The sequence below is a fragment of the Octopus sinensis genome, linkage group LG3 (assembly GCF_006345805.1).
Source record: "Octopus sinensis linkage group LG3, ASM634580v1, whole genome shotgun sequence".
In the NCBI taxonomy this organism is placed as follows: Eukaryota; Metazoa; Mollusca; class Cephalopoda; order Octopoda; family Octopodidae; genus Octopus; species Octopus sinensis.
Genome location: NC_042999.1, coordinates 89,921,680 through 89,948,530, shown reverse-complemented (window position 1 = coordinate 89,948,530; position 26,851 = coordinate 89,921,680). Strand labels below are relative to the sequence as shown.

Genomic DNA, 26,851 nt, shown 5'->3' with positions numbered 1-26,851 from the left:
CATAAAGTATCATCTTCGCAGGTATTCTTCTGTACTAACATTTGGACAATAGTGGCCTTTCACAGAGAAACATACCATCACTTCTTACCCGGCCTTTAGAAAGCCTCATAGATCTTTGCTATGGATGAAAAGGTTTGAATAATGACAGACAACTTTTTAAAGTTCAGCTAGCTTTCTGTAGTTTAATCCGTTGTCATTTCATGGATTATTTTCGCATATGATTCAATGTTTCTGTAAATAACGCGCAGTATTTCTTCCGGCTGAGTTCAAATCCTGCTGAGAGTAATTTTGCTTTTCATCCTTGTGAAATAAATTATAGTCTAGTCTCGCTCTAGATTACATTCTGGTGACAATGATGTGACAAAACTTCCTTTGATGAATAACAACCAGTATAGCCATTTATGAACCTATTTATACACAGATTCGAGAGGATGGTTATAATTTGTTATTAAATAGAAGACAGAATTACAAATAATTGTTATTTTAATGAAATGAAACTAAAATTAAAATAAAACAGACGAGCATTTAGACACATCTGTGTAAGCAAAACCTACATTTAAACATAATATACATTCCACGCATATAAATATGCACTCATTTATGACACACTATATCGCTCCCCACTTCGTTTTCCTAATATACTTCTGTGATCCATAGTGTTCTAATCGACGAAATGGCTGGAAGTGATAGCGTCGACACGACTGTATTCGCTGAATATTCTGTCCTGAGAATATAGAGATTTGATGGATTTATGGCTTATGTGCATGTTACACCAATCGTCCAGGCCTATCTACATTGTTTATTTGGCAAACAACCTATGAAGTTTAGGAATATAAAATATTTTGGGTGTTGTTAGCGGATACAACAAATATCGAGTGCAACTAGACGTGGTAAAGGAGATTGGAAACAGACAAAAGGCTGGGGTTCTCGTTAGAGACTCCCTGTAAGTATATTAATGAGATTCACAGGCAATGGCGGAGAGAAAAGATTATAATGCGTGACAAAGTGAAGCTACATGCTAAGAATCGTACGGGCACATGTCGATAAACATCATCCAGTTTGCAGGAGAATCTCCTCTTGGACAAAGATACGTTGTATTTAAACGAATACAGTTTAAATAATCTTGTATACAGACAAAATGGGTCCCTTCCTTCATACTAAGAATTTAACTAGTAAACTGAGAATTTTTAATTTTCTGTAACAATTCCGATCAGAAGCCATGAGAGCCATTGCCTGGAATTGCATTTGGGCATTCTTCTTCTTCTTCTTCTTCTTCTTCTTCTTCTTCTTCTTCTTCTTCTTCTTCTTCTTCTTCTTCTTCTTCTTCTTCTCTTCTTCTTCTTCTTCTTCTTCTTCTTCTTCTTCTTCTTCTTCTTCTTCTTCTTCTTCTTCAAAGGCGGCGAGCAGGCAGAATCGTTAGCGTGTTGGACGAAATGCTTAGTGGTGTTTCGCCTGTCGTTACGTTCTGAGTTCAAATTCTACCGAAGCCGACTTTACTTTTCATCCTTTCCGGTTCGTTAAAATAAGTACCAGTTGAACACTGGAGTGGATGTAATCGACTCATCTCTTTCCCCAAAATTGCTGCACTTCTGGAAAAATTTGAAACTATTATTATTATTATTATTATTATTATTATTATATTATTATTATTATTATTATTATTATTATTATTATCATTATTATTATTATTATTATTATTATCATTATTATTATTATTATTATTATTATTATCATCATTATTATTATTATTATTATTATTATTATTATTATTATTATTATTATTATTGAGTAAGAGAGCAGTTCATGCCATCAAAGTGACACTGGGGTAAAATATACGAAGCCCAATATACCCATCATGACTACCCGTCTGATAAGGGTACATCAGGCACATGCATCACAACCATATGTGCGCGACATGGTGATCTCATATCAAGATAAACAGCACATGACCTTGCAGGTGGGGCCCAGTTAGAATTTTCTTCAGGTTGAGTAGCCCATCCCACTCAAAAGGTCCCTGAATAAGGGTTGTTTAAGGATGTTGAAAGAACCACCCATGTTTCCAGAGGTGAATTATTCAAACCCCAAAGAATCCCTCTCAACACATGGCTATGATGCTCCCCACTAATTCTGCTCGTGATCAGAGATGCACATATCGTCAGCCACTAAGGGACATACTCAACTGGTTAAAGTCAAACAACTGACAAGCAAATCTGTGGTATTGAGCAGAATATTTGCTGTAACCCATCTTTTATACCAAGACAAAACAATGTACATGATAACACTTCCAATTTATTATTATTATTATCATCATCATTATTATTATTATTATTATTATTATTATTATTATTATTATTATTATTGTTGTTGTTGTTGTTGTTGTTGTTGTTGTTGTTGTTGTTGTTGTTGTCTTTGCACAGCTTTTAACGATGGTGTACTACGGTGTCAGCTGTTCACTACCACTGAACTAAGATAAGACCCCTTATTTTTCGAGCACCATCCAGAGTATTAGAGCGGTTCCAAGCAGTGCTGTTTTCTGCAAGTGCTCCATCCTTATTGCAGCTCCTGTTTGTTCCATGTACTTTTCAAGATTTTTACTCACTGTTCCCAGGGCTCCGACAATTATTGGTACTACTACCACCTTTTTCAGCGACCCAACTTTTCTTTCTTCCTTATCGTATACCTTGTTGTCAACTGGGCATGCTATATCTAAGATCCAGCATCGTTTGCTTTCTTTCTCAATTAACACTGTCTAGTTTCCTATTCTCTATCTTATGGTCGCACTGAATCATAAAATCCCATAGGATCTTCGCATTATCGTTTTCGATGATGCCTTCGGGTTTATGTTCGTACCACATTTTTGCTCTGTCAAGTTCATACTTGTTGCAAAGTGTCCAATGCACAATCCTTACTATATTGTCAAGACGTCTCTTATATTCTTTCTGGGCTAGTGGCGTACGTTAACTGGTAGTATGCCAAGCGGTTTCACCATTTTGTCCACAAATTCTGCACTTATCACTTTCTGATGTGTTGTCTATTCTGTATTTGGTGTAATTGGTTCTTAGTGCTTGATACACTTGACATACACCTAAGATTTAAACAGAGAGAGAGAGAGAGAGAGAGAGGCGGGGGAGAGATAGGGAGGGAGAGAGACGGAGAGAGAGATAGAGAGGTAGAGAGAGAGCACCAGGGTATCCGTTCCATATGAGTAATGCGGGATGCAGAACGTAGTAAACGCCACAAACTTGTATGTGGCAAGATGAAAATGCAGATCAGAGGTAAAATGAGGGCAATGAGTGTCAAAGTGATAAAGGTATAGATGCATCCAAACTGCAAAATTTAGAAATGCAAGATGCTCTTCAAATGTACTTGACAATATTGTTTTTGATGGAACTTAGGAACTGTTCAAAACGCAGGGTTACGATACCGAAATTGATGTACTCGGTTTTAAAAAAGACAAAACGCCAAGATTGGTTTGATGATAGTGATGCTGAAATCACCAATCTCATTGAAGAGAAGAACAAGCTGTATGAGAAGTGTTCTGTTGTCGAAGATCCAGTAAAGACCACCTTTGAGAGGGGCTTCAAAGAAACAAAGTGAAAACTGCAGTATATAACTCGAAAGATGTAGAATAGCTGGTGGTCTGCAGAGACTCGAAGGCATTATACAGCACAATAAGGCAAATTTGGGGCCCATAGCCCGCAAAAGTGACACGAATGAAGTCAAAGATGGACATGTCCACATGAAAGCTCCAGAAAGAATCACGAATCGGAGGACAGAATATTTTAAAGATCTGTTTGATAACCTGCCTGTTATTGATGATGGAATTATTAATCGACTGCCCAAAAGGAGATTGTGACAAATGATGACTGATACTATCGTTGAGGTGATAAGACCTACTATCAAAGAGATAAACATAGAAAAAGCTCCAGGTTTGGACGGAGTTGATTCGCTTTGGAGGAGAGAATGTGGCTATGGCCATTCATGGCTAGTTTTAGGTGTATTGTATAGTGAGTCTTCCCCTAAAAGGCTTGGTAGATGCAATTATGTTTTCCATTTACAAGGGCAAGAACTCCTACATCTATGTCTCCCGCTTCGAGTTGCAATGATGATCCTGCTTCCTCGTTGCCTTCTGTTGGTAATGTTAGTGCTGCTGGTGTATCGAACCAGCTCCTTGTCACTTCCAACTCTACCTCCTTTTTTTTTACTCTCTGGTGGAGAGCTTACACGCTCTTTCCTTTTCCTCCTATTCACAACGGTGAATAATTCCTCCTCTCTGTTCATCTCTCCTTCCGGCACCGCCACTTCGGCACTCTGTTCTTCCCACTGTTGCTTGTGCTGTTCCTCTTTATTTTCCTTCTGGAGACACCTTGCTTTCCTGTTCCCCTTTTGACCACACAGATAATATGTTCGTAGTCTGCCTTCTACCACTACTCTTAGTCTCATGTCGTCTGGTAAAATGATTTCTTCGGTGATTTCGTGTAAATCTTTTAGGCTTACTTGTATGGCCATTTCCAGGCCATACCCTCAATAATTCACTTTTTTGGTTCTTGTAATCTTCAGTATTTTCGCTTCGTCTTCGATTGTACAACAAATATACTCGCGGGCTGACACTACTTACTGAGTCTGTCCACTATTCATTAGTAGTGGACCAGCCCACTTCTCACCTAGGGGCGTCCGCCACAACAGCATTCTTGTTAGAGAGTTCCATTACGTTGACGATGCTGATTATGCGACTTATTCAGCGAAGGACATACAAATGATATTGGACACCTATAATGCAAGCATTGCATTTAGTATAACTATGAACATTAAAAAAAAAAACGACAAAGTCCATGTACACTCCATCAGTTGGCGGGGGGGGGGGATAATATGTGGAGCCTGAAATTTTCGTGGGAGGGAAAAGTCTTGAAGCGGTGGTTATCTTGGAAGAGATGGCTCCCTTGATTTTGAAATAGATCACAGGATTGCGACAGCTGATGCTGTTTTCGTGAAACTCGAGAAGCAGGTTTAGTTAGATCGGGGTATCACGAGTGACACGAAGCTCGCTATGTATGAATCCTGTATTCTTACAGCTCTGCTATACAGATGCGAAATGTGGATAACTTACAGCCATCACATCTAACGATTGGAAAGACATCATCAGCACAGTATCCGGCGCATCCGGAACATAAAGTGGTCCTTGAATTTGTTGTATTTAAGAAAGCTCGTAACAGCAGTATTGAGAAAAGAATAATTCTGAACCAGATGTGTTGGGCTGATCATGTCGTCGGGATGGAAGAATGTGGGCTGCCCAAATAGGTATTTTAGGTTTGTATTGAAGGGAAAGCCTCAAAACAAGCCTAGAAACAAGAATGCCATAAAAGGTAATCCTAAAGTCTTGGAGATGGGTGTGGTTATCTGGGAGACGTTGGCTGAAAACTGTACTTCTTGGAGAGAGACTATCAAGTACAGGTGTGACAGTTTGAATAAAAGAGAATGGAGAATGTTGCCTTAAGGCGTTTGCACCGCAAGGGAACCCAAATGCAGTAACTGCAGAAACCTAGCAGGAACCAATATGGATTTGGTTTGTTAGCTATCTAAAAACACATCACATAGGAAGAAATGAAGCTGCTAGTGAGATGGTTCTACCGCCACACGCACCACGGTACATTTGTACCGAAGAGAAAAATAGTTGTCACACTGGGCTGAAAAGTTCAATGAGGAGGTGGCACTCTGACAAGAAGTAACAATCAACACACACACACACACACACACACACACACACACATCGAAAATAAGGCTTTGAGAAATAATTGGTTATACACACATACATCCACACATATACACATACATACTCATGCACACACAAACACGCATATTCATATAGAGAATTGATGTATAATGACCAAAGAATAAATCTGCGGTAATTAAGAGCGCAATTAATAACAAGTTGTTGAATTCCGACAGTGTATTACATTACAATAAATCCAAGTGAGATCGAATTGCATGCATATACACAATTGACTGAAATGATCTCTAAGAAGAAGACATATACACACACAAACACACAAACACACACACACACACATAACAATTTACATAATTATATTACTCCAGCTGTTTATTATTATAATCGAGCGCCATATTACCTTCAACACTATCGCTTTGCTCCTAGTTTCTATGAACGATTATTTAAAATTAGTGGTGACATTTTAAAGTATCAAACGATAACGTTATTTATAAAGCAACTATGGAATTTTGAAAGAAAGTATTCGTATACTTCAAAATTACAAACGCGAGCCTTTACTAAATACTGAAATTCTTTCACTAATTATTTCACTTTTGATAAGAGTATAATATTGTTTCACTTTTATCTATAAAATTTACTCTGTGTGTGTGTGTGTGTGTGTGTAGCACATTAAATGGAGTCTCAATACAGAAGAGAGATGAGACTTTCTCAAAATTCCCAAATGAAACTAATGGCATGCGTTGCTCAGGCGGCAAGGTAAGATTGCCAGCACTACCAGCTCCTTCTCAATCTCCTATAGATCTGGAAGGCACTTCCATTCAGTCAAAGGATTTTCTGAACAATATCAGACAATACAACTTTGTATCTCAAATGATACAGTTTGGTGCATCTAAGGCGATTTACGCCAACGTTCAAAGTTCAAGGGCAAGTCTAACGCCTCATTACTTCCCTGCTAGCCACAAATGAACAACCACACTTCTTCCAAATTTACTTCGTGAGTGATGTAGGACAACAAACCTGAAGGAGGAGTCAAAACGTTAAACGATGGGTCGACTGCCGCAAAGGAGAGTACATCCACTGACAGCTTTTCGATGCGTTCAAAAATCATATAACCCCCACCCCCAATTTCCATGACAGATTAGGGCCTGGAATACTCCAAACAGAGGCATGACGTGTCGCTGAGTCGAATTAGCGCATCATTTACTTCACAAATATTTTGCCGTCAATGCTGCACTTTCCCGTATCACCTGTTCCAACATAACTGTAATTAATATACAAACTATGCCATTTTAATTCCGAGCAACGCCGGGTATCTCTGCTAGTCATGAATAACTTTCAAAAAGATCTGAAGACTTTCTTTTCGATCGTTAGCTGCACTGATGTCGGTGAAAACAACAGACTATCTGCTGCTAAATTGAACTTACGAACGAGATCGCAGTCTAAGTACCATATTCACATGTCTATCTTCCTGTCTTTGTCTTAATGCCAGGTCTCTGTTACTCCTTCTGTAACAAAAATAAAACGAATAATATAAAACACTACTTATCCTTATATGAATTAACACATTATTGTGTCTCGTCGTCACTGTTATGTCCTTCTTTGAACTCACTGTATATGCCACTATATAACGTGGACTTTATAACAAGGTTATAACAATACAAATATATATCAGAAACAACTCGTCACAAACAATATCTCTTCTCAACAACTTCCACGACTGCCTTCACAATGTGCTTGCACACACCACGCTGTATTTCTTTATTTGGCCACACAGGGCCTAACATAGAGGGGACAAACAAGGACAAAGTGGGAAAAAAGAAAACGAATGAAAAAAGATGGATTTGAAAAATTAAATGAACGCCACTCGACCCCACGATCGAGCAGTTTCATTGAATCTTGTTTTCTATACAACGCATAAAATTGCTTTTTTCTCCTTTTTTCCCTTCTAAACCATCATCTACACAGTCAAAATACTATGATAACAATTACAGTCCTATGTTGGATTCTATTATACGCAATTACATGCTCTATTTTCTTTTCTTTGTACACAATTATAAAACATCACTTATGCTGTTAAAAATTACTGTGATAATCACTGTTCAAAATTGAGTCAAAACTAAGGTTACAACAACCGTTCATTCCTATTGTCCTGGGTAAATTTCACTCAATCTTATCTTAGGCTGTAACGAGTTCAGGTCGACGTCTCTTCTCGTGTAGTAGACATCTCTCCTGTACTTAAACTGTGATAGTTCTCCTTCAACATGAGGAAACACCATACACTCGGGTGTAACTCCTCATAATCCTTCGTGTCCATCTCTATATCAGAATTCACCATCTCAACTTCTTTTCTCACTGAAACCTTTGAACTGTTGTATAAAACGATAAGGCACCTTTCCCTGAGTGGGGGACTGGGGATTTGTGGTTCTTGTCTGTTTGCATTATTTGTATTAATGTCTGCTGGGAGTAAGGAGAGGGCTAGTGTCCGAAGGGGCAGGGTTTTGGGGCGTGGCCCACCTGCACGGGAAAACCTTCAACAAAGTATAACAAAGCATAGCACGACCCACGCCAATCGGAATCAAAAATGATTTGACAGTGCGCATGCGGTTTTATACCGTTTAGGACAGTTGACTAGCTATCCCACAGGGGTGTCAGAATTTCACCACAACACACATAAAACCGTATACAATTTAAAAAGTCGATGTTATTTAAAAAAAAGTCTTCGAGGGCTGTCTTCAGTTAAAATGACCAAGTGTGTTCAATTAGGCTCTGCCATACTATGAAAAGAAATTGCATGTGGGGTATCAACTATGTCAGTTGATCATTAAATGAAATATTTTTCACTTAAATTTGTAAATTACATTTATATGTGTATCACTTAGTCTTCAGCTTTCACTCTTGGTTTAAGGTGTGCTTTAATTCCATCGCCTAAGATAATGTCGTATTTACATAGGAAGATCAACAGCAATATATTTTAGGTTTTTCAAAGAAGACTGGCAGTTGCCCTTGTATGCAATCTCCCATCTTCACTTCACCGGTGTTGTCAAAATGAAACGCTTATGAAGCCTAGCACCAGCCACGTCATAAGCCTTGCTGTAAGAAAGTAAAAACCCGAAAGAGATACAGCAAGGTACCTTGACCGACCCGCCATCACTTTCGCCAATCCACCCCATTTTGAATTGACACTATTTTTATAAACCCCGGAAGGCTAAGTTCAACTCGGCGAGATTTGAATTTAGAAAGCGAGACATTTGTAACATGTCAGGAAAGCTATTATATTTGTCGTGTCATAGCATAACTGTGCTATGACATTCCCCAGCCGATCAGGGTTGGGCGCATATGAATGCTAGAGGTAGTTCTTTGCCCATGAAGTGAAGCGGGAGTTTTTATCAGCTAGCGGAAAGACGGAGGATCAGCAACAGCAGGACAGCTCTTTGCTTTTCGCACCCATTTTGTGCCGCTAGCTCTAAGTTTTTAGCCGCTCTCAACTTGCTACATCATGAACAGCCTAATTTATTTCTGCCCATTTCGCTCCGCGAAATTCTGGATGACATCAGCCCCAACTCTGCCTCTTAATGAATAGTATATTTTCGCTTAAGCTACCCCCGTTTCTGTTAGCTTATAGCGACTTCCCGCTGATTCTATTCTCCAAACGTAAGTTATGACACTTTCTCTGATTCATGCATACACACAGGCTACGCTTTTATTACTTGTTAGCTCTTGTGATAATTTTATAAATCAAATTATTTGTTTAAAGAATCTGCCTTCTGCTATTCCATTACACATGCTTCTCAAAAGCTCATTTACAGGACTTTTCCACGAACACTTTCATACTATAAATTAGTGACCACTCTCACAAAACACTCCATCCAACGACCTTAGCACTCTGTTAATTCTCCACCTTAATAGGTTAAAGTAGATAATACTTTGAAAATTAAAACTGAACTGTATTGCAGTTGATATTTTCTAGGTAATTAACGACATTATTTTAGTATGATAGAATTAAAGCATGCATAAAACAGAGAATAAAAGTTGAAGTTGTGGTGTAGATATAAACCTAACTTACAATTTTCAAAAGGAGATATTTCATTTAATTTAATGATCAATTGACAGAGTTAATAATCCTCATATGCTATTTTCTTGCTCACAGCATGTCATAAAAGACACCCCTGCTCTTACTATGCGAGGCCTAACTTAATCCATCACCTGGTTTATCATCACAACCTTGCCATTAGGTGCTTTTATCGGAGTTCAGTTTGTTGTAAGCATTCCGCCAAATCACTGGTTTGAAGATAACTTGCCCACTTTCTTCCATAAATCTTAAAAGCCCTGAAAAAGGTTATGGACACACCACTTCGTTTTTTGATAAAGTCATTAAAAAACGAGGCTGAAGAGGAATTAACAGACCTTATTACAATGAGGTGTAAAGAGAAACACTTCGGTGACGTCATAGTATTAATAATTCCTTCTAATTTTGGCACAAGGCCAGTAATTTTGAGGGAAGGAGTTAGTCGATTACATTAAACCCAGTGCTCAACTACTACATATTTTATCAACTCCGAAAGGATTAAAGGTAACGAGTCGGAAGAAATGCCGCTAAGCATTTTGCTTGACGCATCAACGATTCTGCCAACTTGCCACTTTCGTTATAGTATTAATAAAACTCCTGTTGGTGACTGTACACCATATATCCTGTCTACCGTTAAACATCAGCAAAGTTGAAATTCTTTAATTTAATTTCTTAAAGTCAAATGTTAAAGCTGTTTCCTTGTCTTTCTTTCCCAGGCTACAGAAGAAAGATCAATCGATCAAATAATTGCAGACGCTTCCGAATCAAGTAAGTAGTCTTACACTTCAATTCTTTTTCCAAAGTTTCATCATATATCTGTTTTGAACCTGTATTCTCGTTAGCCTCTCTAACGTATCTACTTAAAATCATTCAATAACGTCTTAAAAGAATGCAATGAGAAGTTTAAGGTTCGAATGTCGAACTCTTCTTTCACAGATTATAAATAAATCTAGGCACATTGGCAGGCTAGCAACAGAAATCATTGGTTTTTATCGACCAATCAGGCGAATCCTCTTGACCTATATTTGTTCTGTTATTCACGACTTTTATAGAAATAAAGACAAGTCAGTAGAGTTGGCACCTAGCTTCCAAGAGAAAAGTATATCAACTGAAATATTTTGTTGCCCAGCCAAAACTGCAGCAGCGGTAGCACCACCGTCGGTCACAACCTGTCAACTATAGCAAAGATCAGTATACAGTAAACAATAACATATTTCTTTACTACCCACAAGGGGCTAAACACAGAGAGGACAAACAAGGACAGACAAACGGATTAAGTCGATTATATCGACCCCAGTGCGTAACTGGTACTTAATTTATCGACCCCGAAAGGATGAAAGGGAAAGTCGACCTTGGCGGAATTTGAACTCACAACGTAACGGCAGACGAAATACCTATTTCTTTACTACCCACAAGGGGCTAAATATAGAGGGGACAAACAAGGACAGACATAGGTATTAAGTCGATTATATCGACCCCAGTGCGTAACTGGTACTTATTTAATCGACCCCGAAAGGATGAAAGGCAAAGTCGACCTCGGCGAAATTTGAACTCAAAACGTAACGGCAGACGAAATACCACTGAGCATTTCGTCCGGTGTGCTAACGTTTCTGCCAGCTCACCGCCTTTATACAGTAAACAATAACCGTGAAAGAGAAGTATGCGACGACAACCAGATATACCATGTTAACACACAAATACAAACACACACACCTTTATCTTTTGTAGCACTTACATACATGCTGCTAACAATTCAACCAAACGCATATGTACACATACATCACCATGATACTCTCTGATCGTGAGATTTTCCCGTTCGAACCTTTCCAAGGATCTTTGCTGTATCAATTAATTTTTGTAGGGCTCAAAATAGAACAAAATAATATCTTTTTATATTTCAGAGGAAAATCTTTAAATATTCCTTTCATGACATACTTCACATCTTCTTTTCATGACTACAACACATAATCTATATTACGGTTATAATAAACAAAGACATATTTTAATGTATAAACAATATGAAAACAGAATATTTCATTTCAGACCTGGTGCTATGTAACTTTTACTAGCAGGAAGAAACGAAAGACACATTTCTTCATCCACAGTCCCTGAAAGAGTTCACTCACCGTCGCTTGACTTGTTAGAAAGAACGACCAAATTCCACTCATATCCTACACAACCACCTTAAATATCTTCTATATACATTTTATCTGAGATGGGAGAGTTATGAGAGTAAGGTCTTTAATCGTAGGTCTGCATAATCAAAACCCACGTTGAGCTACGCAGCAACAATGGTCAGAGACTGAAATTCTATGTGGTTGCATATGAACTCGACTGATGCACAATGTAATACAAGATACACTAAAGATGAGATAAGTTGGAATGATTTCAGAGTGGAACTATATAGTAGAGTCTATAAACCAAGGGACATCCGACCCAATAGCTTACCAGGTACTATGACTGCCTAGATTTTGAGCAGGGAAGGTAGGAACAGTAAGAATTATGTCGACGCTAACCATCCCTACAACGGGAAGTTACTATTTTTATGCGACCATCCTCTGATAACATTACTAAAAACTCAATCTCATTCAAGAGCAAAAGATACTTCAGTTTTGAACAACTACCTCTTCAAAAGACCTATATGTTACCAACACTATAGTTCTGTTTATACAAAATCAAACACTCCTATAAACCATCACCAAAGCCAAAATGCGAACTGTGCTCGATTTCTTTGCACAGACTACAAACTCTCTCGCCTCTCAAATTACGGTCAATATCTTTGGTTCTTTATCGAAAGGATATCTACTAACTTTGCAGAATTCAGCTTACTTCAACTTTTCAGCCTTATAGGGTTTGAAAGCTGTACTCCCAGAGAGAACATTTCCATATTTGCTTCCCTGCATCTAATACCACACAGCCCCCACTTGGCAAATCTTTTCTAAAACTATATTTTTCCACTCTACCAGGTTCACTACTGTGTGCACTCATACACATACACACACGCCAGTTGGAAAGCTCCTCTAGTCATTTCAAATCAAGAAGGCTACGGGGCCGAGACAATATCTTATCTATTACCGCCGGCAATATATTCCAGCAGTAGCCTCATGATCTCATAAAATTCGCTATCTCTTCGGATATACACCTTATAATTGGGAAAATGTTAGTGTGTTTTATTTCCAAGTAAGCTAACTCTGTCAACTATCGTCTTGCTGCAGTCACTTCCAATATCTCATGGGTAATTGAAATAGTCACAAGCAACAACATTCTCAGACACATTGATCCCATTTTCATCAAACCATTGGAAATTTTGCCCACGTGAAATTTGGTGAAAATAGTAATCGACCGTTTTGGTGTGAAAATCCTTCTGCACAATTACCCGTCTATGTTTTCCACTTGAGTCTCTACTATTGGATCAATAGTTTTCTATCGCACAGCATCTTAAAATTTTAAGCAAGTTTGAAGCAACGATAATGGTAATAGCCATCCATGCACTGTACCGTAGACTGATCTAGCAGATATTTTGATAATTCATTTATGATATATTACTGCCGTATAATAAGCAACACGATGAGACTAAGAGCTGATGGTTTCTGCAAAATTCTAAAAGAACTATTCGCGTGTTATGAAATGCGCCATATGGGTGAAAGGACGGGCATAACTAATCGTACATAGCTTACATTATTTACATTAGACGGATATTTGTCCTTATCTTGTTTGTTGTTAACATAACGTTTTGGCTTATATACCCTCCAGCCTTCATCAGGTATCTTGGGGGAAATTTCGAACCTGGGTTCTCATTCCTAAGGTATTTTTCGATGTTATTATTATTATTATTATTATTATTATATTATTATTATTATTATTATTGTTCAGGTCAATGCTTGGAATCGAACTCGGAATCTTGGGGTTAGTAGCCCGCGCTCTTAACTACTACGCCATATGCCCGTGGGCATATGGCGTAATGGTTAAGGAATGAGAACCCAGGCTCCTTAGGAATGTGAACCCAGGTTCGAAATTTCCCCAAGACACCCGATGAAGGCTGGAGGGTATATCAGCCGAAACTTTGAGTTAACAACAAACAAGATGAGGAACAAATATCCGTCTAATGTAAACAGTGTAAATGGTGTAAATAATGTACATAATTCCTCATCTCTTAAATATAGAACTGTACATAGTTTCTTCATTACGTCTATTTCCTATGATTTTGTACATTGTCTATGTTGTATTGGCATTGGAAAGGAAACCAAAGGGAAGGCTATTTTCCACAAAGTTAATGATTTCCTTGTTAACATTAGAATTCCTTGGATCGAATGTATTTCCCTAACTACTGAAGAGACAGCATTAATGATGAGTATTCTGTCAGGTGTAATGGTGTTCACGAAATATGTTCTATCTGCATCAGCATTCACTGCAAGGAAGTCTTCGTATTTCTCGTCAATACAAAGTCCAACTGTGTGACTTCTCTGATGACACCATATTGGGCTATATAGCTTCCATTTTTGAAAATATATCACCCGAAGAAAAAGAATAAAAGAATAATCACAACTCCCCTTGTTGCAATTAGCAAGATCCAGGGATTTCAAGTTCCGTTAAGGCTTTAAGAAGAAAATGTTAAGCAGTTACCCTTCTGTATTTTGTTTATACACCGAAACTTTGATGGATATGGATTTTGAGGACTATAGCAGCATCCATAGATCATGATGGATCATCTTTGCCTTTTGATCTTTAAGACAGAAAATACTTTCCTTCAGAGAACTGCTGATAGATCTATCAGGTAGGGTGTTAAATGTATTTCATGTAGATATTGATACGCCGAATACTCCTAAATAGGCCGAGATTCAACGTTTGTAGTGAAACATGGTGCAGAAATAAAAACACTCTCTGTATAAACCATGATGTTCAATGAAGTGATTGAAATGAAAAGGCTGGTTGTTGAGATATCTAAAATGTTGGTTCTATTTCATAATACATACTTCTGGGAAAAGGGCTTCTCGGCAGGGACTGAATAAAAACAAATACAAATTAAAGCAAGTGATCACCTTCCCGAGTTAGTTGTATTGATGAGAGATGCAATTCCTACCTTTTCACCATTTACCTTTATTTGATACAAGACCAGAATCTGCATTACATTCTAAAGACGTCTGTTTTAATATATAATTTTTGTGAAATAGCATAATTTCTTTAATAACCTAAAATGAAAAATTGTGTACGCATATATTTTTCTATATCCGTGATATCTGTACCGTGATAAAGGTTGGCTACTGCTGATCTAAATTGCTTGTTTAAAATGCTTCATTAAACGATGTCATACATTTGAGGAATCTTCTTGGCGCGGTGGATTTTATGACTTTTAAAACCAATTATGTAGCTACAATTGATTTCTTTTCAAATTGATTTCATTTTAGGCAGAGAGATAGGTTTTATATACGATTCAAGCAACGGAATTGTGAAAACCGAAATGGATATGATGTTTACTATTGATGTTTGGCGAGATCTCATGCAGAGGTGATTACATATATATATCTATATTTTATTAAAATTTTATTTGTTAACACACCTTATCAGTATAGTGTAAGTGGCTAACGCAAGAGCAAATATTTTAATCTCTTCGTCTCTTCTAGTTACGATATCAAATGTAACCTCTTTGATTGTAATAGGGTTATTTTGGGCAACTATCAGTACCACACTCAAAATCTAACATGGTACAAATATATGTAATTCTCATTGTCAATAAAATGTGTGTAAGGTTACATTTCATGGCAGACACCATAATTAATTTGTACTGATTGTGTTACTCTTGTAGATCCAGTGACGTAAGGCGCATCCCCTAACCCGTGGACATAACGTAGGTTGTGACCTCTCTTGTCGTTGTTAAATTAGCCGCCTACTTCCTTTAAAATATACCAATATAAAGTGGTTGCCCTGTACAGTCAGCAAACCTTACGCTACACCGCCGCCCGTGGATTGTTATATTTCTTATTATTACTTCATTATTTTACTTTTGGAATTTTGTGCCCATAGTAACGACCTCTGTTGCATTGCTGAGGCAACGCCACTGCGTAGTTCTTCATACTTGAACTTAAATTAGATGTAAACACTACGTATAAGAACTATGAATGTTAGCAGTAATAAATTAACTTCTAATACAACCGAATATTTATCGTTCGTTTATTTGATGGCAAATCTTGGTGAGGAAGCTTTTGATCATAGAGCTGCTCGATTATTGCGACCAAACATCAAGGGTTAGCAGAAACATTACATAGAACTAATGATTGCTTTGTTTGTTTGAGATTCTGGGTTATGGTTCTCTGGCAGCAGGACCCATCTATTAAAGTGTTTCTCTGTGTGGTTCCCCGATAAAATTCTGGTGTACTGTGTGATAAAGTTACTTTTAATGAAATTTAATGAAAATTTATTTGATAAAGATCGTTATTCCCTATTTTCAAAATAATAAATTTTTTTGTGTTTTTTTTTTGTACACGAAAATCCCTTCCCTAAAACAAATTTTGTTCCATTTAATGACATATTAAAATTGAGGTGTCAGAGGGCTGCCGGTAAAACAGGTTCTGCAGTTTCTTTTAAAAAACAGTATCAGTGTACCGTGATTAAAATTTGGGAATAACTATACTAGTGAATTTATCGTTCATCAACTTAATTGTACAGAATTCAGTAACAAGAACTGATTGTATGGCCTCTTTTGATTTGGATAAAATAAATTTTTATCCATTGTTGAAAGCAGTAATTCATATAAAGTCAAAGGGTTAAAGATTTAAAAAATATTTTCTTGTATATCTTTCTTTAAATTTACACATGTTCTTTCTTGACTCTTTCATTACGTTAGTTCTCCTTCCCATAACTTCCATCGTTTCTTTCATTCCGATACAAGAAAGACTATGTGGCTAAAAAGTTCTCTTCGCGATTATGTGTCTTCAAGTTCGATCTCAATGTACACACGATACTTTGGAAGAGTATCTTCTATACTGGGCTGACACAAGCTTTGTGAGTGACATGGGGTATATAGGAACTGGGTTTGAATGTATCTATTCTAGCAAGATAGACCTAATTAGTCACCCGGTTTAACACCATTACTTAGTCTTTGGCTGCCTTTAGTGGATTCCACTCTGTTGCAAGCATTTAGACCGGGTCTTTCGTTTGAAGATATCTTGATGCACAGCTTTTTACTGCATCAATCTATGAGCGGCCGTAGTTTAGTGGTCCTTTACTTCACCATTTTCAGATATCCTGTAAAAGTCAAGGGTGCTGCCATTTCTCCATTGATTAATCCATTAAAAATTACTCCTTTCTTTCTTTCTTTCTTTCACACAGAGAAATGTTGCATACATGTTGTTTCTAAGGTTGTTAGCAAAACGAAATTTTGCAAATTCAATTTGCCGGCAAGTTATATCTCATTTTATGTCGCCAATATCTAATAAAAACACGTCAAAGACTACCATTTTGTACATATATCTAAAGCTTTAACTTATTTTGTGATGTCTAAATTCATTTGACAGTAATTTACAATTTATTGATTCACTAGAAACAACACTCGAGGTAAACGGAAGGCCATCCGTCCTTTAATGTTTCGCTGGAAAACCAAGGACATTCCTTACACCTATGGAGATTACTGTAAGTTTACACACTTATGTACTATTTTGTTGTAATTTTTAGTAGTCACACCTGACCGGGTTGCTATTTTGTCAGTGTCGGTTTAATGGTCGACGAGTCGTAATAACCATCATGTTCGCAATAACCATCAACAATTAAGGCGAAATTACGAATTGCCAATCTTTATTTTTTAAATTGTCGCGGAAATCATTATTCTGCTGGTAACCAACACAAATATCGTATGAAAGTCACTGAAACCATTACGTATTAAGGTATATACATAATTACATATGTCACCGTATTTATCAGACTGTTGGATGCTGTTATACACCGCTGGTCACAACGCACTTCATCGCTTTGTCGTAGTTTTCGAATGATGCCATCCCGCTGGATGCCAATATTCCTCCTGAACGGAATGCCAGTCCGTGGTGTTGTTACTCGTTTTCAGACGAGTGGGCTGGAGCAACACGAAATGAAGTGTTTTACTCGAGTACGATGCACTGCCGGTCCGGGAATCGAAACCGCGATCGTGAGTGCAACACTCTGACCACTTCACACATGTTATATACATAGGTATAATGTATGTAGTTATCATCAACAGTTTTCAAAATGTAATTAAAGGTAATGATGGGTCTTTCGTCCTTGAGAGTAACTTCAGAGTTTCTGCCTGTTTAACCTACATCGGACCGTCCAATGAAGGCTAACAGACCAAAACTTGGAAGTCACTGTCAACACCATTCTTGTTAAAGAATAATAAATATAAATATGAGGGATCCTTTCGGTTTGAACGGCAGTTTTTAACATAATTTCTAAGTAACTAAAAAATTTTAAACTTCTTATACTGGTAGAATGTGTTTATAAAACATCTTTTTCTCTTGGCTTTATTGAGAAAATTCAGTTGTTTGTAACATATTTGGTCTTTAATTTCTTCAATTTCTGCAATTTCAACCAATCAGTGACGTCTATTGAGTTAAAAAGCATTATGTGCCGTATGAATATGTCCCTCGTTTAAGAAACAGATTGGGTTTATTTACATTTGTGAAGAAAAAAAGATACCCTTCCCCCACCCCTAACCCTAACCCTAAACCTAAAAGAGATTGAAATGCAATAGATCGATTCTAGGGTCATAATTATGAGTGACAATTTCATATGACACCGCTAGAAAAACTGCCGTTCAAACCGAAAAGATCCAATATGAGTGTATATATGTATATATTGTATACCATGTGCGATACCATCCTTATAACTGATTACATGGCTGTAACTTTCTAATGAAGCCTTGGGGTTGTAGTCTTTGATTGTTATTTCATTAAAATATTATTGAATTAGTGCATAATCTTCACTTCTTTTTTCTTCATCTTTTGACAGTTACTAAAGAACAGAAGCTTGAAGTTCAGAGTGCTATGGACGATTGGAATGCATTAACGTGTATTAATTTCCGGAAAGCTAATAGTCAAGATAAACACAAGATTTCCTTCAGAAACGGTATGGGGTAAGTTGAAACTTTTGTTCATGTTAATGATTGCTATTTGGGCGACAAACTGGCAGGATCGTTAGCACGCCCGGAAAAATGCTTAGAGATATTTCGTTCGACTTTACGTTCTGAGTTCAAATGCCGCCGGGATTGACTTTGCTTTTCATCCAGTCGAGCCATGTGGGTCGATATAATCGACTCTCTCTCCCTCCTAATATTTCAGGCCTTGTGCCTATATTAAAAAGAATTACTTAAAGCGGTGATCAGTCAGAATCGTTAGTACGCCAGACAAAACGCTTAGCAACATGTTTTCCGACTTTACGTTCTAAGTTTAAATTCTGCCGAGGTCCACTTTACCTTTCATCCTTTCGGGGCCGATAAAATAAGCACTAGTTGAGCACAGGGGTCGATATAATTGACTACAAAATTTCCCCACAAAATTTCAGGCCTCGTGCCTATGGCAGAGAAAGAAAAAGTATTGGTTGGTATGGACGCCGGAACGTCGGATCAAACACCTTGCGGTATTCATTCAGGATTTTTATTATTAAATTGAAATCCCATCGATTTTAACCTTGACTTTCATACTTTCAGACTGATATAAAAAAAAACACTTGAAAGAGACTTTCGCCTCTTTCATTTGAAACTATGTGTTCGTTAGAACTTATTCCAAGTCGATAAATTAAAGAAACTATCATGTACTGAAGTCAATTTAATCGATTAACGTCTCCCACAAATTTCTGACATTGTGCCTATGTCAGAAACAATTATGAAGAGCAGTGGATTGGTAGAATCGTTAGAGGCGCACAAAATACTCAACTTTGCCTTTCAAGATAGTCAAAATAAAATACCAATAACAGCGGCAATAATACCAGTGTCAGTACCAGCAACAATAATAATTGCATCAATACCATTAGCAAATGCAATACTACAACCGCAAGCTGTTAGGAAAAGATCTTTCTCGATAACACAAAGAAGATAAGGGAAGCTAGAAAGATCATGAAAATAGATAGAAGAGCTCTCATCTTTTGAAGACAAAGAACTAAGCGATATTTTCTGGAGAACCAGACCAGAATAATCAAACAATGCAGTGCCGTCACCAGGACTTGTCCGTGATGTACGCTGTCAGGAGCCTGTTCTTCACGACATCATTAAGTCTCCGACCATTGCTGAGTTATTTTGAACAACTGTTGTTACATGTAGGAAGATTCAGTTTTGACACAACTATAGTCTTCAAATCGCGACCATTCTATCTTTCCAAGGATTCCGTAAGTTTTTCAAATTACTATCGCAAAAGCGCTCACCTTAACCACTTATCCTAGAGCAGCGGTTTCCAAAATGAGATCTACAGACTCCTGTGGGGTTCACAAATGCACTACTGAGAGTCCTTGAAGTGTGTTTAAAATTTTAAAAGGCTTCAATGTGATATGTATATTTGTTAAGTTACGTATAATTGTTCAGTTAGAAATATTGAAGGATGTGACTAAAAAAACGAGTTTGTCGTTTGTTAATACAATCGGCTTAAGTAGAAAGACCTTTCAAAAGACTGAGTCCATAGAAAAATTCATTTAAATAAAAGGGTCCTTACTCGTGTAAAGATTGGGAGCTCGCTACCATAAGCCCTAAAACCAAACCCTAACTTCTCATCACTCCTCAAAGCCTCACTAATAAAGCGTCTCGTAAATGTATAAAATATTACGGAAATGCTGCATACACTTTATCTCGTATAAATTGAACTGCCAAGTATTTATTTTGAAAAATATCTCTGTCGGACAGTAGAACCTGGAATTCCCGAATATTTTATACTTCCTTCGCTGTAGAGTATTTCAAACATTTTTCAATATGTAAAATTTTATATATTCTTCAATGTGTGGAGTATTTTATATATTTCTATTGCATTGGATAGCATTATATACATCTTTCTCAATATGAAATATTTTGTACATTCTTTACAGTATGGAATGTTTTATGTACATTACCTTATTAAAATATGTTTAACTGAACATGAATTTTTATACCAAAAAATGTTTCTTTAAAAGGTGTAGTTCTTTCATCGGAATGCAACCCACATCCCAAGACGTTTTACTTGCAAAGAATTGCCGAGTGGTAAGTTTTGTGCTAGTTTTAATCATTTTATGATGTTCCGACTTCAAAATATTATCAAATTCAAGCAACGCATGGAACCCTAAGTTAAATGTTTTAATATTTGATATTCTATTTTGTTATAATATTTGCAAAACTTTTTTACATCTTAAAACAGTTCTTAAAACAATGGTTAGGTTTTAAATAAAAGGAAAGAATTGACTTGTCACATAGCATCGGTTTCGGTTGCATTGTGCGGTAGCCAAATCTACCGCCCCTCCTTCCTTTTTTCTACATGACATATCTTCCATTAAAGCAAACACACGTAAATAAAATGGCCACCTTGTGCTGTGACCAAAGTGACTGCTTCGTGCGGTAAGCATACTCTACATATCACTCGCTACACCACTTTCTTAGAATTACATAGAATGTGTTTTGTCTGATTCAAAGATTAATAGTAAAAATTCTCTGATAATATTCCTTGAAGTTAGCTATCACACTTTGAGACATTGGCTGGAGCAAAAAGGTTGTATTCTTTATCGGTAGGGTCCACCTCAGTTTATATTACGTGGGAAACTATACAGGTGATTCTCAAAACAGTAATTAAAGCAAAAATTCAAAAACTGTACCACATATAGTCGTATAAAAGTCTATTTCTTAAAATCATTTTTGAAGGTTAAATTTATAGGGTCAGCTAATACATTTATATTATTTTTGAGGAGCTGAAACTCACGCTTGAATCAGCACCAAAAGCCGAAATAATCTTTAAACAGAAAAACACATATAATGAAATATAACTGCCAACTAAATGTGGCGGTCCCATAGAGGACGATGCTGCTGTTGTTTTTAGCCCTAGGAGGACATCTCCTCCAGCTGGCTAACGACACGCTATGTTCGATTAGTATTTGCGAGAGGAAATCATCGTTCCCATCTCTAGCCTTACGTGATACACACAGACCCGGGTTTCTGAATAGTAACCCGTTACCAGTGTGTGATAATCACGAGCTAGTGATGAAAACTCATTTCCGCTCAGAGAGTTAATATTGCCTATTTCTCCTTTTTCAAGATCAGCGACAGTTTGTCACTGGAAAAAGCATATAGTATTTTGCGTGTGGAATAAGTTTTCATCACTAGCTCGTGATTATCACACACTGCAGACGGGTTACTACTCAGAAACCCGGGTCTGAGTGTATCACGTAAGGCTAGAGATGGGAACGATGATTTCCTCTCGCAAATACTAATCGGACACAGACAGTGTGTCGTTAGCCAGTTGGAGGAGATGTCCTCCTGGGGCTAAAAACAACAGTAGCATCGTGCACTATGAGACCGCCACATTTAGTTGGCAATTATATTTTACGATTCCGGACTGCTATTGTTTACTTCTCGCTCAAAGATTTAATATTTCATATATAATGAATTACAGTAATAATACCGATTTTACGCATCAAAACACGTCCTACTAAGTAACAACAACCAGTAATAAAGCCACATACGTTTAAATATTTACAATCGCACTTTTGATCGCATTCCTTATACTAAAAACAATAAAGATATAGGTTAATGAAATGATTTTACAACAAATATTTGTATCGTACCACTAAAGTACCATTATAATATACACAATGTCGATGTGTTTCACACATAATTCTACAACCACATCTTCAATTTCGTTGTTAAACTCACATCCATCACAGGGACATTATATCAGTTCTTCGTTTTTTTTTTCTTTCTAATTCATTCAATTCAGATTGAAGTTTTAAATATCAGCATTTATAAGAGATTATAATAAGAGATGTAGAAGCACAACACATTCTTCATACAAACAGGAATCTCCATCGAAAACGTTGGAAGTCCTTAATCGCTGGATTAAGGACTTCCATTTTCTTTGTTATACTTTAATTTTTAATAAATTCAATGTAGTTTAAAAATCATAAAATATAAAACAAACAAAAATAAACGATGGCGATGGAAACCAAAAAAAAAAAAAATCAGTAAACCTTTATTTATCCATACAAAAAGTGAAGTAGAAATTTAGTATACATATTAGAAATTTCACACGCAAAAGTTAATTTAAATCTTGATTAAGCACACTGCAAATCATCTTCAACACTGAATAAAGCTTCTTAATTACTAGAATGAATGCTATTATCACAAGGATCATCTTCACTTAAACTTTTCATAGTCAGAGACAGCACGTCATCTACATCATCTATGTCATTCCATGATCTTCTGCACCATCCATTTCAAAACACTACATTATCTCGAACGATTTGAGAATTGTGACAGATCTTATTGCCCTTTGTGAATCAATGATCTATTCAGAGGAAAAAAAAAACAAAACAGTAATGGGGCCTGCATATTGCATTCTTCCATGTAAGTCCGCTGGGAATTACAGCTTTGTTAGTGTTATGCGATCAGAGATTATCAACGTTTTTCACCAGATATGTTTTAAAAGGGTCCTAGATTAGGAAACTCTTTTCATATTGTAGTCCACAAGATCGTCAATTCTAAACTTCCTTAATCCCTTTTCTACATCCATCCTTTTGGATGCCCGTGAGAGACAATTCCTTTTCGAAATTTCTCCTTTTATGGAGTTTTTCTCTTAAAACAACCATTGGTTTTAGCTTAGAACGTTTTGCTGAGAAAGTACACTTGTTTTGTCTTTTTGGTTCAAATCTCTGCATAACAAAAGAAGTAGGCATTTCATCCGTGTGTCCAATACATGATAACTTGTAATCTTTCTTCCGCTGATTTCTTGTAAAAAATAGCAAAACTGTAATATCATAAAATTGAGATCAGCCAGCAGCTTTTTTGCAATCTTAGTTTTCTGCAAATGTAATAAATCATATCATCTCATAAACTTAGTGCACCATCTATCACTTGCTTTAAAATCCTAAATTTTATTCTAATATGCTTGTTTTTGCGCATGGATTTAGAGGGATACATCATCAACACAATTCGAGAATTTTCAAGTGCCCACTCAGCAATATTTTTCAATTGTAAACACTTCGGTTTCCAGCAATGAACACATTTTCGATTCGGTATTGTCTGAAGTTCGTTTGATATCTTTCTCCAGCCTCTCGCCATTTTCTCCGAAACACAAAATTCTCTTCATGCACGCAACAGTTACTTTTCTACTCTGCAACTTCAGTTAGCTTCTTGTTTTAAAACTGATGTATATGTTTTCTTCGGAGGACATTTTTATACAAAATTACACTTTTACAACTGATTACATGATTTTATAAGATGGTGAGATGTGTTTCGAAAGACATTTGATAGCTATTTCTACCTGGTCGAACAACCTTGTACAGTCTCCTCTGTTGGATCACAAAAAGATGATAGTTTTGTTATAAATGCATAGAAAATTGTCAGAAGGAAAAAAAAAACTGATGAATTTTCATCATCAAAATAAACTAGACTTTAGCGGTGCTCTCCTACATCTGCATGCTTGGTTTAGCTTTTGCTCATTTTATTTATGCAACTAAACTAACGTTCTGTTTTCTTTTCCATCACAGAAAACCATTATATTGCATGAACTTGGTCATGCTATCGGCCTTTTCCATGAGCAGACCCGAATCGACCGTGATAACTATGTTTCCATCATAAAAGAAAACGTCATCGACAGACTTTTCTACAATTTTGAGAAACGAACGAACAGAGCTATGAACATGTATGATATTAACTACGACTATAGAAGTATAATGCATTATGGCTCCTACGTAAGTATACTAGTTTTAAAAAATTCCAATTGTACATGGAAGACGACGACGAAATCTATTGAGATCTTTGACAACAAACTTTTATTCTTTTCGTGTGCAAGCAAAAGACAAATACTGTTGTTACTACGAACGACAAACATCGAAAGTTTGGATGTTACTGATCTTAGTGTAATTGTAGTATTTAAAAAGTTAACTGCTAGTCGTTGTTTTGCTGTCACCGGTAGTTCATTATTTTGAAGTTAACTCGGTCCAGCCATCTACCATGTCGTCTCATACTCTCTGTCTGGTAGTTGCGTGTGTATCGATTTTTTATTGATTGAAGGGCTCAGAAAGGAGTGCGCCAAAAGTCGAAATTACCGCTAGAGTCTATTCTACGTGGAGTCGTACTTGGTCAGATTTTGTTATCACGTGGGTAATATTCATGCCATGTCAAATCGTTATTGGTCAAATTTTCTTTGTCACGTGGGTAACATTCCAGCGAATTGTGACAACGGGTGATTGTTGAATACTCTGGCTACAATGTTTATTCATTTAAATGCACTATTTTAAAAATAAAACATTTTCCGTACGTCGCAGTCAATTGTATAATGGCTTTACTTCGCGCCTCATTTTTTATGAAACTTTTCTCTTGCTGTGACATGTTTTCTAACATGTTTGTATGCGTTTCTGTTTCATAAGTGAAGGAACGGACTTGGGGGCACTAATAATAATTTTACTCGAGGCACAAAGCCTGAAAATGTTTTTGTGAGTACGGGGCTAGATGATTACATCGACCCCAGTGCTTAGCTGGTTTTTATTTTATCGGATCCGTAAGGATGAAAAGCGAAGTCAACATCGGCGGAATTTGAACTCAGATCGTGAAGTTGGAAGAAATGTCGCTAAACATTTTGTCCGGCGTGCTAACGATTCTTCCAGCTCTACTACCACCACCACCGCCGCCGCCGCCACCACCACCACCACTGCCGCCGCCACCACCACCTATGGTTTCTGATTTAGGCACACGGTTAACAAATTTGAGGAGATGGGTCAGTCGATATCAGTTTCATACTTGACTCGTCCGTTATTTTATCGACCCCAGATGTATGAAAGACAAAGTTGACCTCGGCAAAATTTGAACTCTGAACGTAAAGAGCCGAGATAAATACCACAAGGCATTTTATCTGGAGTACTAGCTATTCCCCTGACCTACTACTTTCTTATATTTCTAATATTAGCATAAGGCTCGGAATTCGAGGAGGTTAGTCAATGAAGTTGATCCCAGTACTTGACCAGTATTTTGTTTCATTGACGCCAGAGAGATGAAATGCAGAGTTCACCCGGGTTTTAAACTCGGAACATAAAGAGCTAAAACAAATACTGCAACGTTCTAACGATTCTGTCAATCCACGGCTCTAATCGTTAGAATGTCGCACAAAATGGTTTGCAGTGTCTGTCAAACTCTTTACTTTCTTATATCAGAAATTGTTATTATACATGTTCTTATATATATTTGTAGGAATTCTCTGTGAATGGAGAAAGGACTATTAAAACTAAAGATAAACGTTATCAGGATATTATTGGAAAAGCTAAAATTCTTAGTTTTAATGACGTTAAACTTGTCAACACAATGTATAAATGTTCAGGTGAGTAAATTGGTTCCCATTGATATTTCTTTTGTGTGCGATGATTTGTATGATTTAACCGAAGGAAAGGAGGGCTGCATTCATGACATTTGCAAGCCATTCCCAGTCCGATGAAATGGTTGCAGTTGATCTGCCTGGATTTTTGTGTACTACAGTTGTTATTTACACCTCAGAGGAGTTCTGACGGAAATCTTCAAAAGCGATTCAGCCGTTCAAACATTTTTTTTTTAAAAAGACGATTGGTTGCGATTTGATGGAAATTTGTGTGCTTTTACAAATAGGTCAAGTATTTGACATTCCCTCCTTGGCTGGTGTTCTGCTGGTGGTTGACTTGTGAAAATACGGGCTGGAAATGAATTGAAATGAGGACTGACATACAAATATTTGAGACATGAAGTATGAGAGGGGAAACACAGGGGAGAGAGATGACAAAAGTAAAAAAGTAGACGCACCGGGATACATATATCCTGAAGATTGCACCGAGACACCAGAGGTGTTAAAATACTGTATGAAACTAATAGTAGCTCATAAAAACGTATTACTCTCTCTCTTTTACTC

At 37.0% G+C, this 26,851-nt stretch overlaps 1 protein-coding gene across 2 annotated transcripts in view; it reads left to right on the top strand.

The window, feature by feature from the left end:
- The window catches only part of LOC115209638 (zinc metalloproteinase nas-13), a 55,701-nt gene that overhangs the window by 12,789 nt on the left and 16,061 nt on the right, over positions 1 to 26,851 (top strand). For both annotated transcript variants that reach the window (XM_036501142.1, XM_029778095.2), the window contains exons 2-8: positions 10,511 to 10,562; positions 15,200 to 15,299; positions 17,332 to 17,420; positions 18,768 to 18,891; positions 20,910 to 20,976; positions 24,468 to 24,671; positions 26,167 to 26,293. In XM_036501142.1, coding sequence (XP_036357035.1) covers positions 10,511 to 10,562; positions 15,200 to 15,299; positions 17,332 to 17,420; positions 18,768 to 18,891; positions 20,910 to 20,976; positions 24,468 to 24,671; positions 26,167 to 26,293 — 763 coding nt within the window. The remainder of the gene's footprint in view (positions 1 to 10,510; positions 10,563 to 15,199; positions 15,300 to 17,331; positions 17,421 to 18,767; positions 18,892 to 20,909; positions 20,977 to 24,467; positions 24,672 to 26,166; positions 26,294 to 26,851) is intronic.